Below are 15664 nucleotides of genomic sequence, written 5' to 3' on the forward strand. Positions count from 1 at the left end.
AATCGAGGTTCTTGATGGTTTAATAAATGGCTGATTTGGACAAAGAACCACTGGCAGCAGTGACTTTGCCGTAAAGCTCATCCAACGCAAAGTGATGTTGACAGCATCCGTTTTTCTGAATTTAACCACGGCTGACAGTAAAGAATGATTTTAAGCATCGCTTCTGTTTACGGCAAACATTCTGCTCTTCTAATTCAATTTGAATAGGAGAGTAAGATCAGTTTGCCTGGCATCATTAGAGCTGTCCCTTTAGCTAACAATAATATCACAGGACTGATAACAGTTAAACCAAAGACTAATGCATTTATGTGATAACATATTTTTTACAGTATGTCTGAAGTTGAAAACTGAAGTTTTCAAAAAAGATTTTCTTTTTGAATCCTTGCTTTCATGATTACACTGTTTAGCGGCGATGCAAAGATATCCGTTGATCTCTAATCTTAAGATTTTTAAAATAGAAACAATCATTTTGTAAAGTCTCAGGTGGATTATTCCTACATTTTATTTTGTTTTCACACACATTTGTAGGGGATGGCATGCATCATAGATTCTAAACCTACGAATCGCACGGTTGGACACTATTACATGCAGTCAGGTTCTACAGATAAGCCATTTATACAGTATGATTCTGGGGTTAAAGCAACAAAACCAAATGTTGCAGGATGTAATTAGACCCTATGCGTTACTTGAGTCCTGTTTAGGATAAAAAAATGTATTTTTACCTAATTTTTTCAAAGCAAAGAACAGTATTCTTCATCTTTAAAATGTACTTTTGTCTTTAATTTGCACTTTTGTATATATTTTCTCTTATTATTCTGCTTGGGGTCTCAGCACTGCTGTTGTTATGGATTCACATGACCTAAATAATCCCTTGTCACTGCAAAAACGATCTAGAAATAAGTAAAAATTTCTTAAAGTAAGTGTATTTACCCTTAATTTAGGCAGGTAAATGAGATAGTTTGCCAATGGAATGAGTAATTTTACTCTTACAGTAAGATAATTAGATAACATGTACTTCCAATAAGACAATGCAATTATGATTTTTTATTTTAAGTGTAAATTGTCTTGTTCCATTGGCAAAATGTCTCTTTTGCCTCCTCAATTCAAGAACAAATGCACTTATTTTAAGAAAAAAATGACTTATCTAGGTTTAGATTTTTTGCAGTTTGGATTCTACTCTTATGATTCCTTTGTTTAGTGCATCTGTCTCATCATTAACCATCACCTACGCTGCTGCCATTTTTTTTTTTTTTTTTTTGCTTTAAGTCATAAAAAATTGCTCCATGGTTTGTGGTTGACTTCTGTCCTGCTCCACAGTGGTTTGGTTTCTCTGTCCAAATTCTCTCCATGTCATATTTCTTCCTGACCTGAAGCTGCTCCTTCAATCTAAGCTCTTACTGTGTTTCAAACTGGGACACAAAAGGACATACATGACAACAAACCAGAAAGGTGAAGTGTAGCATTAGATGGCCTTAAATCTTAGAAGTTATTATTTTCTGTTATCTGTGGCAGTCAGGTTAAACACAGCTCTGCGTTTCAAATAACATAAAAGGAACACAGAAAAAAAAAAAACTAATCTTAGTTTGAGATTTTTTTACACTCCAAACTATATTGTTCCAGAAATGTTCAAATTAGTAATCAATTCAAAAGATGCCTAAGATTTTAGCCTTAGATATTCAACAAGATTCAACACTTATTCTACTGAACTCTTCAGTAAAGTGAAAACTTTTAAGCAAAGCACCAAATAACTGCCATAAATCTGTAATAATGAATTTGTGTTGGTCATTAAGGTTAGATTTTAGGCTATGCATCCTTCGTTATATAGACACTTTCTTTGACAGTACACTGGAGAAACGATCTAGAAATAAGTAAAAATGTCTTAAATTAAATGTATTTACCCATAATATGAATAGTTAAATTAGATGATTTGCCAATGGAATGAGTATTTTAACTCTTAAAACAAGATAATTAGGTAATATGCACTTGAAATAAAACAATGCAAGTGTGTTTTGTTATTTTAAATGTAAATTGTCTTGTTCCATTGGCAAAATGTTTCTTTTACCTCCTCAAATTAAGAACAAATTCACTTATTTTAAGAAAAAAATGACTTATCTAGATTTTTTAGACTAAAAAAGAGCTTGTTGAGTTAGCTAATAAAAGTCATCTAAGTACCAAAGAAACATCTTAGGAAATTTGAGAAAAGCAGACAAAAGAACTGAGGTTAACTACAGTGTGTGCTAAATGTACAACTGTTAGAAAACCTTCATTTCCTTAGTTTAATGAAAGGTTTCAGCTATCTACTTTAAAATCAGCACCTACTTTGTAAATTCCTCTCATTGATAAAATACTGCTTGGCTATGTCAGCTTTTTATTTTTCCTCCATTGCTTTAGAATGTTTCAGAGAAGCTGCATGATATTAGAAAATCTGTTAAATATTAAAAGAATTTTCTTCCTTTCTCATCTGTGCTTCCCACTCTGTGGCCTTTAACATTTTGGACCATGATATTTGTACATGGTGTGGGCATCTGCCGCCATGAGACTCTGTCCGACGGGTTAAATGTTACATTAGCATTAAAAAACAGGTAGATAACACACAGGATATATATTAGCCAGCAATCACTGTGTGCTAAGCGATCTATTATGGGATGAATATTGCTCAAAGTGATAATCTCTACGGAGCCCCCTGGGGGACATGGGGATTTATTTTTTCTTTTGCGTTACCTCTCAAAATTTTGCATTACCTCGCAAAACCTTTAGCGAAAGTTTTGCGTTCCCATCCAAAACCTTTTGCGTGAGAACGCAAAACCTTACTTCGGTAAAGTTAGAAAGATATTCACAGTAGTGCGATCACCAAGAGCCCCTTGGTGTGTTTGGTAATTTTGGAGTCTCTGCACTTTATGGCAGTGGAGTTATTGATTGTTTTTTGCAACGTTTTGCTGTTGTTTTACCATTTGCAGACGGTCCCTAACCGCTCCCCTGGCCGCTGCCTGTGCATAGAGATCAATGTAATACATCCAGCTTGGAGAACGGCTCGTTTTTTCTCGAAAATAACGCTTTTTGATTGTTGTAATACGTAGTCTGTGCTATCAGGACATGAAAGAGACGCCATTTGTGTTTCAACAACGAGAGTTATTGATCCCGGAAGTCCGAATCTGTGAATATCTTTCTAACTTTACCGAAGTAAGATTTGGCGTGGGAACGCAAAACTTTCACAAAAGGTTTTGCGAGGTAATGCAAAAGGTTTTGCGAGGTAATGCAAAAGGTTTTGCGAGGTAATGCAAAATTTTGCGAGGTAACACAATACTTTTGCGAGGGAACGCAAAACAGAAAAAAAATTCCCCATGTCCCCTAGGGGACTCCGTAAATCTCTGCTTCAAATATAGAAAATTCCTTAAACTGATCTAAACCTGAAATTAATATTTCTGTTGATCATTTCTTCAAAACACATTTTGAAATTTATGAAACTTTTACTCTATTATGAAAAAAGAAACTGAACACATACAAATTTTCTTTTCTTTTTTTTTTTTTCTTTTTTTTCTTTTTTTTTTTTTGGATGACCTCCTTAAAATTCTAGCATAAAAACCTGAGACTTACTTGATCGTAGAGCAGATGTTGTGACTTCGATCTCACTGGCAGCTTGGTAAGGTTGGAATGCTGATGCTGCATTCATCTCACCGGCAAAAGGGTCTGGACTCTGGGTTCCTGTGGAGCTGGCGCTGGTTCCATCACCTCCATTGTGTGGGTCCTGCTCTTCGTACACTGCCACCAGCTGAGGAGACACATGAAAAAGGAACTGTTTTACATACAGCAATCTTTTTTCCACACAATAATGTGTTAACTGGACAGCCAGTTAATCACCGACTGATTTAAGTTGCCAGGTTTGCCTTTTTTCAAATAAAAAAGGTAATTTTTTCCCATGATTCCTCATCCAGATGGAGGAAAATCCCCATAGCGTTCCATAATATGATAACCAGCACTCATTAACAGAGCCAAAAATCTGTCTTATGAAGGAAAACGTGTAACACATGAAGTATCACAGTATAACCCTTGGCTGTTTTCTTTTTCACCACAATGAAAAACTGTACGGGCCATGCAAGTTAGCCAAGTTATTTAAATTCTTTCAAGATTTTTTATTCTCACAAAACAACACAGAAGAATAATGCAGTGAAATACTGCCAAAACCTTTGGTAGTAGAGATGATATGCCAGTTCTAAGTAGCTTTCATTTGCTGCCGAATCTGTTGCTAAACCTCTCAGCAGAAGATTAACCTCCATTTGCATCCAGAACTGAGCAACCCAACAGTAACAGAATGATGCACAGCATGTTAGTAAGAACACCAGTACATATATCAGATACTTGGGATGAGTTCTTTTTAATATTTGGATCTGCTACCTGTACATCTATGCAGCCGCCTAAAAAGAATTATTCCTTTGTGTTTATAACACTGAATTGATCTGAAGGCAAAAATAACACATCTTTTTTTCCATGTATTTGCTCTATTTCATCTCCCAAACACTGCAAAATCTGCATATAAACAAGTTGAAATGTGTCTGCTCCTCTGTTTGATTTACTACATATTCAGAAGCAGAGTATTATACTTAAGTGTGTCTGTGTTTGTGTGTCTGCATATGAATTTATGCCGCTCTGCGTATCCGCCTGTGCGGTTTACGGTGGCTGTAATTCACAGCAATATCTCTCACGCTGGCTCTGCACAATTAAAGCAGCCTGGGTTTTTTTTTTTTTTCTTCTTCCCTTAAGATGTTTTGCTTCATGCCGCTGCCGTTTCTGAGACCCTGTTTATCACTGAAAGCTTTCATTTCAACCTAATCACGTTCCATCCCGATGTTAAAATTACATTCCTTAGATTGTAAGGGTTTATCACAAATGTGCTCAGCGCACCGGAGAGGCAATAAGAAAGGAAAAAAGATCTGCTGCTACAAAATATGAAGCCTGATAGAGGAGGCTTTATACTCCAGGCTTGCTTATTGGTAAATATGTGAATTCACAAGTGAAAGCATAAAAATATTATGATTTTACTTTGACTGCAAGCAAACTTAATGATGGGTTAAATTATAAATAGTAAAGAATGTGGCGAGGGGAAAGTCTTCCCTACTTGTTGAGAAGGTGGCTCATTACACACGATGTTTTTATAGTGATGATTATAAGAGGGACAAATGTCTCAAGATGTAATGTTAACACAGACAGAAAGACGCGTCCCCTGTGGTGCTTACACTGGCCCAATGTTATGTGTGCAAGCCAATGAATCATTAGCGACGAAATAATCAGGCCTCCCATTCATGTGTTGCTGGGAGCATTTAGCAACTCGACAAGCCATGTTCCTGCCAGCTGCCCATTTAGAGAATTGGTTAATACCGTTGTTGCTGTCTGGGGAAAAGGTTATTCATTTTTAAGCACTTTTAAATCCTCATTAATTAAGTCCACTTTGTTGCTTCGGAATGTATTCACCACTACAAAACACTCGGTTGGAATCTGACATGAGAAGAAAAAAACAGCATCATTGTTTCATTAAAAATGTGACTGAATTTAGTATTTATGAGTTGTGTATGGAGACAGCTTATTCTATAATAAACAGGAAATAAGGATGCATCCCATTATAATGGCCTCATATTAAAGATGGTTATTTTTAGGATCAGTGGTAGGATTAAAAATTCAGTAAGATGACGTTTGATTTGAACAGAGGTACCTGTGTTGGAACGGCGAGCAGGATTAAAGCAGAGGACAGGAAAGCTTTTATACCTCAGGCTCTTCCAAAAGTTACCTACTGTGTTTTTAAAACGCTGGCAGTTTTTGGAAATATAGAAGTACTTCTGATATTTTGAGGTAAAGTGGAGGATAGAGGTGAGTATTGGCATGAGTGTTGCGATTCGATACATGTTGCGATACTTGGGTCACGATACGATATTATCACGATATTGCAGTATCACTATATAATGCCATATTTTCCCCAGCCATCAAAATCAAATGAGATAAAACAGCAAGTGTTGTATATTTTCATCAGAAAATATTGATTAGGTATTATTATCTATGTTGTTTGAGGTTTTCTTCCACTGTGACTGCCTCAAATACAGATTTGGTGCTGCACGCACAGTTAAAGGGCTCCACAGCGCTTTCTGCCAGAGTGGTGGTGCAGAGGTAGCCCATTTTCCCATCAATGTTTTATGTAACCATTTTGTTTTTTTTTTATCGATACTAAGAAGTGAAAGATCGCTATTACAGTATATTGGGCAGCCGAATATCACGATATATCGCCAAAACAATTATTTCCCACACCCCTAGTGGAGGATGTTCTTTTTCCGGGTGGATCATCTAAATAAGTGGTCCTCCTAATAGTCAATCATTCTGGTGATATATTTAAGTAAGGCCGTCCTACTTGCTCGTCAACATTTTAACTTACCGTACCAGTGAGTCTGACATAGGGGAAAAAAATTGAAAATCTTCTTTTAGACAGTAAGCTTGTGTGAGAGATGCAAACAGCAGCTTTCAAAAAGAGCGTGCACGAGGAGAGTATTATATACTCTTACCCTGTATATAGCTAGCTCTTACTCATAGAAAACATATTTATTGTGCAGGAATAAGGTCTTAGCTCTGTTACACTGGTAGCCAAGTAATCAACATTTTGTTGTCAAGATTCACCTTGTGTTTTTTGTGCAATGACAATAAAGGAAATGGTAAATGGTAAATGGCATGTACTTATATAGCGCCTTTATTCAAGTTAGGAGACTTGACCAAAGCGCTTTACACTACATTCATTCACCCATTCACACACACACTCACACACTGATAGTGGCAAGCTACATTGTAGCCACAGCTGCCCTGGGGCTCACTGACAGAAGGAAGTCTAAGTCTAAGTGGAGAGGGCAGGTCTTTTAAAAAAAATAAATAAATTCCACTATACCTTTAACTACAGAAGAGAGATGTTATGTTACATTTTCAATTTAGATGGTATATACTGTAGAAAACATGTTTTGAAATACTATTTAGACATACATTAAGCAAATGCTGTCATTTAGAAATCTTCTACAAATGTATTTTTTTACATCAGAGATGAAAAAAAAATTGTCATAGGTTTTGATTTTTTTTACCAAAGGAAAACATCAAATTTCACTAAGTTATCCAACATTTGATCTCAGAAAGAAAAATGAATTATCAATGTTACAAACTGCCTCCTTTTTCAAAGCCGCGTTTTGGCTCCGACTCTTCCTGTTTAGGTCAACCAGAGTTAAAGATGACTCAAATAAAGCCTGAGGCTAAATTTAATTTAAACATCTCTGTAAGCTAGTCGTTTAAATATTATCAGAAGCAGAGATGCAGCTGGCACATATATTGATGTTCACATAGTTTGTTCTTTTTTATGTGCTCCTCAGAACTGATGACAGTATTCTAAGTTACTGCTGCCAGACTATAGCCTTGGTAATCCTGCTGGTTGCCATGGATGTGGGATCATACATTATTGCAAAACGTCAAGTCCTGTGACAAAGAAATATGACTAATGCTACTGATGCATCTAAATTAGCCTAGTGTATATCTACAATGCCATAATTTAGGTGTAAAATGTATACTTTGCTGCTGGGCATAAAGAAGGTATGCTTTTTTTCATGATGATGTCACAATTTAGTTTTATTTTTATTTAATTTAACAGCTTTCTGATAAACTTCAATGCTCCATACACAGTATTTAGATGCCTTTATATTATCCAAGAATTATAAAGGAAATTATTCAGAAGACGGATTGGGCTGTGATGAATTAAGCTATTAGCATGCCGAGGTAACTGACCCATCATCTCTGCAGATAGAAATTCTGCATAGCGAAGTCAAACAAATCCTCATTACTAAAACATTTGCAAAGCATGTATATAAATTCCACAGTAAAAAGGCACACATGTTGCACATTATGTTTTTGGCATGCTGTAGCAGAGGCATAGAAGGGATATGCAGGAGATATGAAATAATTGATGGATATACTGAATGCATGAAAAATATGATGATTCTCAAAGAAAATAAAGTTGATTTGCTTTACAAAATGAGTGTTTTTACTTGGGGAAGCATTCATTTTTATTTGACACTTGTCAATAGAGGCTGTAAAATCTTTCATGGAACAGCAGGTAGATTCTATCAGCAACCAGATTTGTCCCAGTATCTTATAGGTGAGCTTCTTTTTTTGCAAGTCTCAAAGTGTTGACCTCTGTCTGTGTATGGAAGACTCAGGTACATGTAGCCATAGGGAAAACTGATGCATTTTTTGCTTTTAGTAGAACCCAAACTGTTAAGCAGTAAAATCCATCACAGATTGCTTGTCTCCTTCTGGGAATTGATCATAAGCACTTCAGACCAGAGACTTGCTCACATTACGCTTTTTTTTCCTATTTTCTATTCACTCAAACCTCTTCTAAGCAACTGTACAAAAATGGGCTGAGATGAACTGAAGTTTTTGAAAAAGAGAAAACTTTTTTTTTTTTTTTTCCCCCCCACTGCTGTGACAAATGAAGCTGACAACTCTGCCGTGATTGGAAGGAAGGAGAGAGGCACTCGAGAAAGACTTAATAACGAGATGTAACAACAAAACACTAACGAAAACCAAAGATACCAAACGGCAGGAAGAAAGCTGGAGAGGATACAAGATGGTGTGAGTTGCAAAAAAAAAAAATTTTCCAGTTTCCAGGCTCAGGATAAACTCCAGAGAGGTTTCAAACACCTATTTAGCTCCCACCTGCTTCAGTTGAGAGAAGCGTGAAAAAGCACAGAGTTGGCAGTCTTATTTCATGGACCTCTCTCTCTCTCTCTCCCTCCAGGACGGAGCTACAACACTGCAGCTGCTTTAAGCCCCTGTAGCAAGGCTGACACTCATCCACTTTTAGCCTGTTCCACTGACTGTCACAGCAGCTGCCAATCAAGCGCTATCTACCTGGAAGCCTGAGGGCTGCCGGGGAGAGGCATGAGCAGGGAACGGATAGAGATGATGTTGAAGAGGTGAAACGAAGCAGAGGATTGAGGAAGAAGCTGAAGAAAAGGGAAAGTCAACTGAGGCCAAGCATTTTCGGCTGCGTAGGTACAAGTTGTATTGGGTATTTCCATATCTTTAAATGGAGTGAGCTGGCATACAGTATAAAAAAAAAAAAGTTAAATTCAGGGATGCCTTTCATGTTGGCCTCCTTTGATCACCTACGGCTTTTGGCAGTAAGGTGAAAAAGCAGAAGAAATAGAGTGGAGGTGGCTGAAGGGGAAGAGAGAGGATGCTTTGACAACCTCTTTTAACACCTTTTCTCCCCCTTTTTTTCACTAAATGCAGCAGTCTACCAGAAACTGTGATCTGCAGGGACGTATAGGTGATTAAGATTGGCATCCTTGCAAAACGCCTGTCCTAAGCACTCACTGATGGGCACATAAAGGAGCAAGAAAACAGTCTGTAATAGCAAATATGTTCTAGTGCTACTGAGAAATGTAGTGCCTCGCATATTCATACTGAAACCTTTACACCCATTTAGTTACATTAAAACTTCAAGTATCAGCAGAGGAAATTTTAAAACCTAAACCAAAAGGAAGTAACTTTGCAACCTTTGTAAAACATTTTTGTGGTTATATGTTAACACAACTTGTTAAAATGACACCTCTGTCTTAGTGCAGGAATATGGTACAAAACCAAAGTTAACCCTTTCCTTCATAAAGGCACTGGGAACAGAAATGTAGTTCAATCCAAATCTAGACTAGTCAATTTTTTCTTAAAATAAGCGCATTTGTTCTTGAATTGAGGAGGTAAAAGAGACATTCTGCCAATGGAACAAGACAATTTACACTTAAAATAAGAAAACACAATTACATTGTCTTATTTCAAGTGCATATTATCTAATTATCTTATTTTAAGAGTAAAATTACTCATTCCATTGGCAAACTATCTCATTTACCTTCTTAAAAATTAGGGTGGATACACTTGATTTAGGAAATTTTTACTTATTTCTAGATCGTTTTCGCAGGATTTTACCAAACTAGGTCCTGTTCCTCATGGGAAATGCTGTCTTCTTTCAGGAACAACAATACAGCGTTTGTCCACTGAGGGGAGCCAAAATCAATCAAAACTAAAAGTTCTTAAGAATTGCTCTAAAGAGGCATTATGGGGTTTTCTAATGATACTGACATGTGGATAAAACACAGAACAGCAGCACTCTTCTGCTTGTTCTTGTAATTTGCGCTCATACTCTAGAAGTTTGTTTTGCTTTTCTTTAAATTTTTCACCTTACATGTAGTTTGCATTGGTGTCTGAGTTGAGGTGGAGGCCGGCCCTTCCAAGTATCCACAAAATCCATCTTGCATATAACGCTTTGATCGTTTATTTGATCACTTCCGACCAGAAATAAATTATGAAAATAGGCAACAAGCTTATAGATGCATTGGCGCTGAAATACTGAGGTGTCAGTCTGATCATCGAACCGGACCACTTCCTGACTCGAACAGCCAATGTTTGTACTGCTTTTCTTTCCAGCTGTCAATTATTCGAATCTGTATGTAATTAGTGTTTTTAACGTATGTTATGAAACATTTTTAGAAAGCGCTGCATCTCATCCCTGGTGGGAAAAGAAAACACACATATCCTACCTTCACAGAGATAGACAGGATTTCATCTCCCATCTCAGTCATTTATCATCATTTTACTGCAAGGGCACCTATGGCACAAAGGTATTATAGGTACTGTAGAGGTGGAACAGTGAAGTCAGATACTCCAGAGATTCCAAGGACTTTAAACTTGTTGAGTAATGGCCATGAACCACCATATATCTTCCACACACTGCTTGTCTTTCCATCTATTTGTCTCTCTATTCATCACCCACTCTGACATTCCCAAGAAGTCATGGATCATTTTAAACATTTATCAATTTTAAACCATTTTAATACTAGAGGAATTTTGCCTTATATCATATATTCCTTGTACAGAAAAGCAGCAGTCCGTTCTTAGAATCAACCAAGGGGACGTCACACTTACAGTTTCATTACATTAAACAAAGACCAGCATGGGCAACCTGCCTCCTCTCATTCTGAAGGAATCGTTTTTAATATTTCATTCTTCCTCCTGTCCATTATTTCTAACACACCATGAGTCAAGCCGTCCAAGTGCTTAGTTATGTATTTTTCTGCTCATCAACAGCATCAAATATTCAGAGAAAGAGTCTCCAGCACTCCTGGACCATCACTTGCATTTCAGATAAGCATCAAACTGCATCCGGCAGCGCTTTAGAAACATATGCATATTGCAGGTGCTGTGACATTTGGCTGATGCAAGGGAAGGCGGTCCCTAAAGGCTGGCTTGCAAAAGAAGGACTGGAAATGATGACACACCCTGGAAATGCAATGTAACATGGAAAAGATGCTGTGACACATGAAATGCATCCTCCCATTTCTAACTGTCAAGGTGTGCATCAGCAAAAGGAGAGGGCGCTGGGAATCAAAAGGAAAGGGAGGATGAAAGGCTTAAACAGATGGCTTCCTTGATACAAACCAGTCGGTTAGTTTGTTTTGTTTTAGACTGAGCTACAAAATTAAATTGTTTTTTTTTTCACTTGGTTAAGAAAAATAGAAGAATAAATTGTGGGAACACTGATACAGTTGAAGCAGTGAGAAAATATACAGTGCAAGCAAAGTTTAACCAGATTACAGAGTCATCCCTTTCAAATCCACAAGGATAAGTTCTCGTCCACCTTTGAAGTTTCCCTCCTGGGCCTCGGTAATGAATTCACACATATTAGAGAATGGTGTAAGAGCGCTACCTACGCAGTGCTGACAGAGGAGAAAGTTCCTACTACGCCCCCGACACATTCTTCCATGTATATTAATACCTTATAACATATGCTCATATGTGCAATTCAATTTCATTCAGCCCTGGGAAATAAAATATTAAAAAAATAATTTTTTTGAAGACACACAAAGGCCATTTCTGACTGAAAAGCAAGATAGAGGCAGTAAAGCCAAGGCTATCAAGCGAGTTGAGAAAAAGTGATGACATTAAAAGCAATTAAAGGGAATCTCAATAGAGACAGAAAGACACACAGTAATGATTTAATGACCTTGATGGGCTAAATAGCCACTGAATGCTTAAGCGTAATAAACAGGGAACCAACACATGAAGTAATGCTGATCACACTCCACCCAAACATCCATAAAGCCTTATAGGTACAACTCATTCAAAAAGGTATCCCTGTTAACACAATTTATATTATTTTATTCTATAACGCATTCTCCATTTATATGAAGTATTTCTGCTTTTTGGTTGACATGGTAACCTACTATCTGATGAATTAAACATACATCAAAAGATCCAATATCATTTAATTAATCTTTAAAACACGTTTCATCCTGATTTTATCTTAATTTGATGTAAAAAAAAAAATATATATATATATATATATATAAATATATATTAGTTTAATATGATGAAAAAGGGGAATTAAGAATCATGTCTACATGAGAAAGACTAAATTTGTACAATTTATTATTCACAAGGGCAACCAGAATATGTCCAACACAATCAGCTTAAGTACAACAGATGCATTTGAGTAACCATTATAGAGTTTTCCTTTCAAAAGAGGCTTATCACTGTTTAATAGTATAAAAAGTCAAGTTTATAAAAATAAATAAGGAAAAACAAATACCTTAACCATGGTGGGATTTTTTTTAAAACTAAGATAACCCAACTTGCACATAAAATAGTTTATTGGTCATCACAGTAACCCTTATTTTTATTAAATTGCCTCTTTGGGAAAATGAGTTAATCTGCATAATCTGGGTAAAATTCCACTGAAAGGATAATGTCCTGAAAAGCCTTTTTCAAACTATGAATTCTTTTCAAAACAGTAATAGGGCTCTAATGTGGAAAAATAAAAAGATTAGAGAAATAAACTGCAGATGAAAAGCACCAAAGTAGGGATTCTAAAACCTAGCTTGGCGCATTTTGTTTTTCCTCAGATTTCAGGATTTGAAGAAAATTTAACTAGAAAAACTCTGAGAGTCAGAAAATCAGGGCAAACAGAACCATATCTAACTTCTACTCCCCACATGGATGCTACTTGCATCAACAGTACTTCAACTTTTCTATCTTTACTGTTTGAACAAGCTCATTATTATGCATTTGACATTAATTCAATTCAATTTCAATTCAGTTTATTTATATAGCGCCAAATTCACAACACATGTCATCTCAAGGCACTTTACAGTTCAACCAGATCATACAGTCAAATTGATCCAAAGTTTTCTATCTAAGGAAAACCAGTTGATTGCATCGACTCATTGACTCAAATACAATCCCTCACACTAAGCATGCTTGTAGCGACAGTGGAGAGGAAAAACTCCCTTTTAACAGGAAAAAACCTCCAGCAGAACCAGGCTCAGCGTGAGAGGCCATCTGCCGAGGCCGACTGGGGTTCAAGGAGACAGAAGCAGAGACACAAAAAGCAGCTGCAAAAGGCGGCCCCGTCCAGGAAACACACAGCCAGGCAGACGAGCTCCAAGGCAGCTCCCATGCCAGAGGACGAAGAGAGCACATCCACTCAGTCAAGGTCAGAGAAACAGGACCGCACTGGAAAACAGGCCGATCTCCAGCATCTATAAACAAGGGTGTTGATGGAAGCAGCACAGCACATTAAGCCAGTTGAACATATACAACACTAAGATCTTTTAACTCTATATGCACAAATGACCATGTAGAACAGTGCTTTTGCTATTGATATGGTTGAAACAGCATTCTTTATTCCGAAGTGAGTCCATCTTCATCGGCGCAGACAAAGTGCATGCATGCCATGGCAGGAAAAAAAGGCCATCTGTTCTTGTGCGCTACGACGCATTTATGTGCACACACACAAATAAAGTGAAAGAGTTGCAAGGCTCATGCAGCAGAAAACTTCACATCCATCAGTGACAGATTTAATTAATTGGGGATCAAATTGTCAATCAGTAGCATTGGGGTGTTTTCCCGAATCCGCGTTTATTTTAATATCCCTGAAATGATGGAATATACACCAGTCATGGGGGGTCAAGAAGGTCTTAATCTACAGTATCTTATACAACCACATCCTAAAACCAGTTTTTAACCTTTTTTTTTTTTTTTTTTTTACAATTTCAGCTCAGGAGGTAAATAAAGTCCAGTCAGTCTAAACGTTTGTAGAAAAAGCTTTGCACAGAGTACACACACTAAAAAAGACAGAAAGTCCAATGCACATCAAATTTAAATGACTACGAAAAGGAAAGTTTGCTCAAGTAAAAGCTTTAAAAAAAAGTGTTTTATCCTCCAGTCTTCTTTTGGTTATTCAAAAAGCTTAGTAACTCAGTACCCAGAGACCTGAAAACAGAGGAAGAGAGGTCGCACCAAAAGAAAAAAAAGCAAAGCTTCAAACATTTTTCGGTCTCCCCGATGGAATAAAATAGACAGAATGAAGAGCAGACAGAAGACAGTGCAGACACAAAGGGAGGAGAGTATCCTTGAAAAGGTTGTACACCCTCCACAGTCAAGGTGGATGGAAATCAGGTGTCAAATACCTACAGCAAGGCCAGACCCAATTATTACGAATGGAATTTTACAGTTTTTACCTATTTTTTTTATCTTTGTTTTATCTGTCTCAGCTGTAGCGCTGCACGGAAAAGTGGACAGACACAACAGATGGATGGACGGTCATCTGCCTCAGATTCTACTGAGAGCTACTTGGCTCTCAAGGGTCACATTTGATAAATGCAGCTCCAAAAAAATCATTCATCAGATACAAATTTGTGCACATGTTGAAAGCCTCACAAATTAGATTTTAGGTAATTTAGCTGAATCAAACTGGAAAGAAAGCAGCTTTAAAGTATTAATGCTTCTTTAGAATTTTATACTAATAAGTTGTGTTGATGAAAGAGCTGTATATTCTGTTCATAGTGACATTTTCACACAGCGTTCTTTAAATCTGCCAGTTTCATAAAGTAATTGCTGCCAAATTGGAGTTTTTCATATCTGCCTTGTGGCTTTCCTGCAATCACCTGGGATAGCCCAGGGTGCAATGCCTCATTGCCCAGAGCCACGGCCCAACAACAGAGACTGTTTATCTGCCTAAACCTACTTAACATGCACAAGGAAGCACTTTGAGTTAGTACAAAACAGGCTTCAAAATGAATACTTCAATTTGCTTAGCTTTTTTTAAAGCAAACCCATCTTGCATGCATCTATTCCACAGTAACTTCTAAAGCTCTGTTGTTCTCAGCAGTAAATTCAACCAACTCTTAGCGATGAAATTTCACAAAGCAAAATTACACACAAGCAAAGGTAAAAGAGTTACAAAAATAAATATATAAAACAAAACATTAAGCACAAATCTTGATGGCTGTCAACGTATTCCTATTCAAAAAGTAGTGCAGTAGTTTATAAACTCAAAAAAAAATTAAGTGCAACAAAAAAGTCACTGCATCTTCCACTGCTATATTTATTGGATATTAAGAATAGTTTACATTAGGAATTATGACATATAGCCTCATTAAGTATTAGAGCAAATATTTAATTGTATTTTTTCTATAAAACATTAACTCAAGACACAACTTGACCAACAAGGATAGTGTTGGTTAAATTGTTCCTAAAATAATTCTACTGAAAAATCAGTAGGACTGAGCTGCCTGTTAGTTTTTATCTGGTTTTATAC

At 36.8% G+C, this 15664-nt stretch overlaps 1 protein-coding gene across 3 annotated transcripts in view; it reads right to left on the minus strand.

Annotated features, from left to right (window-relative positions):
* LOC119787944 (partitioning defective 3 homolog) overlaps positions 1 to 15664 on the minus strand; it is a 502126-nt gene that overhangs the window by 358927 nt on the left and 127535 nt on the right. For all 3 annotated transcript variants that reach the window (XM_038292032.1, XM_038292030.1, XM_038292033.1), the window contains exon 3: positions 3595 to 3769. In XM_038292032.1, the coding sequence (XP_038147960.1) occupies positions 3595 to 3769 (175 nt within the window). The remainder of the gene's footprint in view (positions 1 to 3594; positions 3770 to 15664) is intronic.

Source organism: Cyprinodon tularosa, unplaced genomic scaffold (genome assembly GCF_016077235.1).
Source record: "Cyprinodon tularosa strain WSP-4 unplaced genomic scaffold, ASM1607723v1 ctg306, whole genome shotgun sequence".
NCBI classification, from domain to species: domain Eukaryota; kingdom Metazoa; phylum Chordata; class Actinopteri; order Cyprinodontiformes; family Cyprinodontidae; genus Cyprinodon; species Cyprinodon tularosa.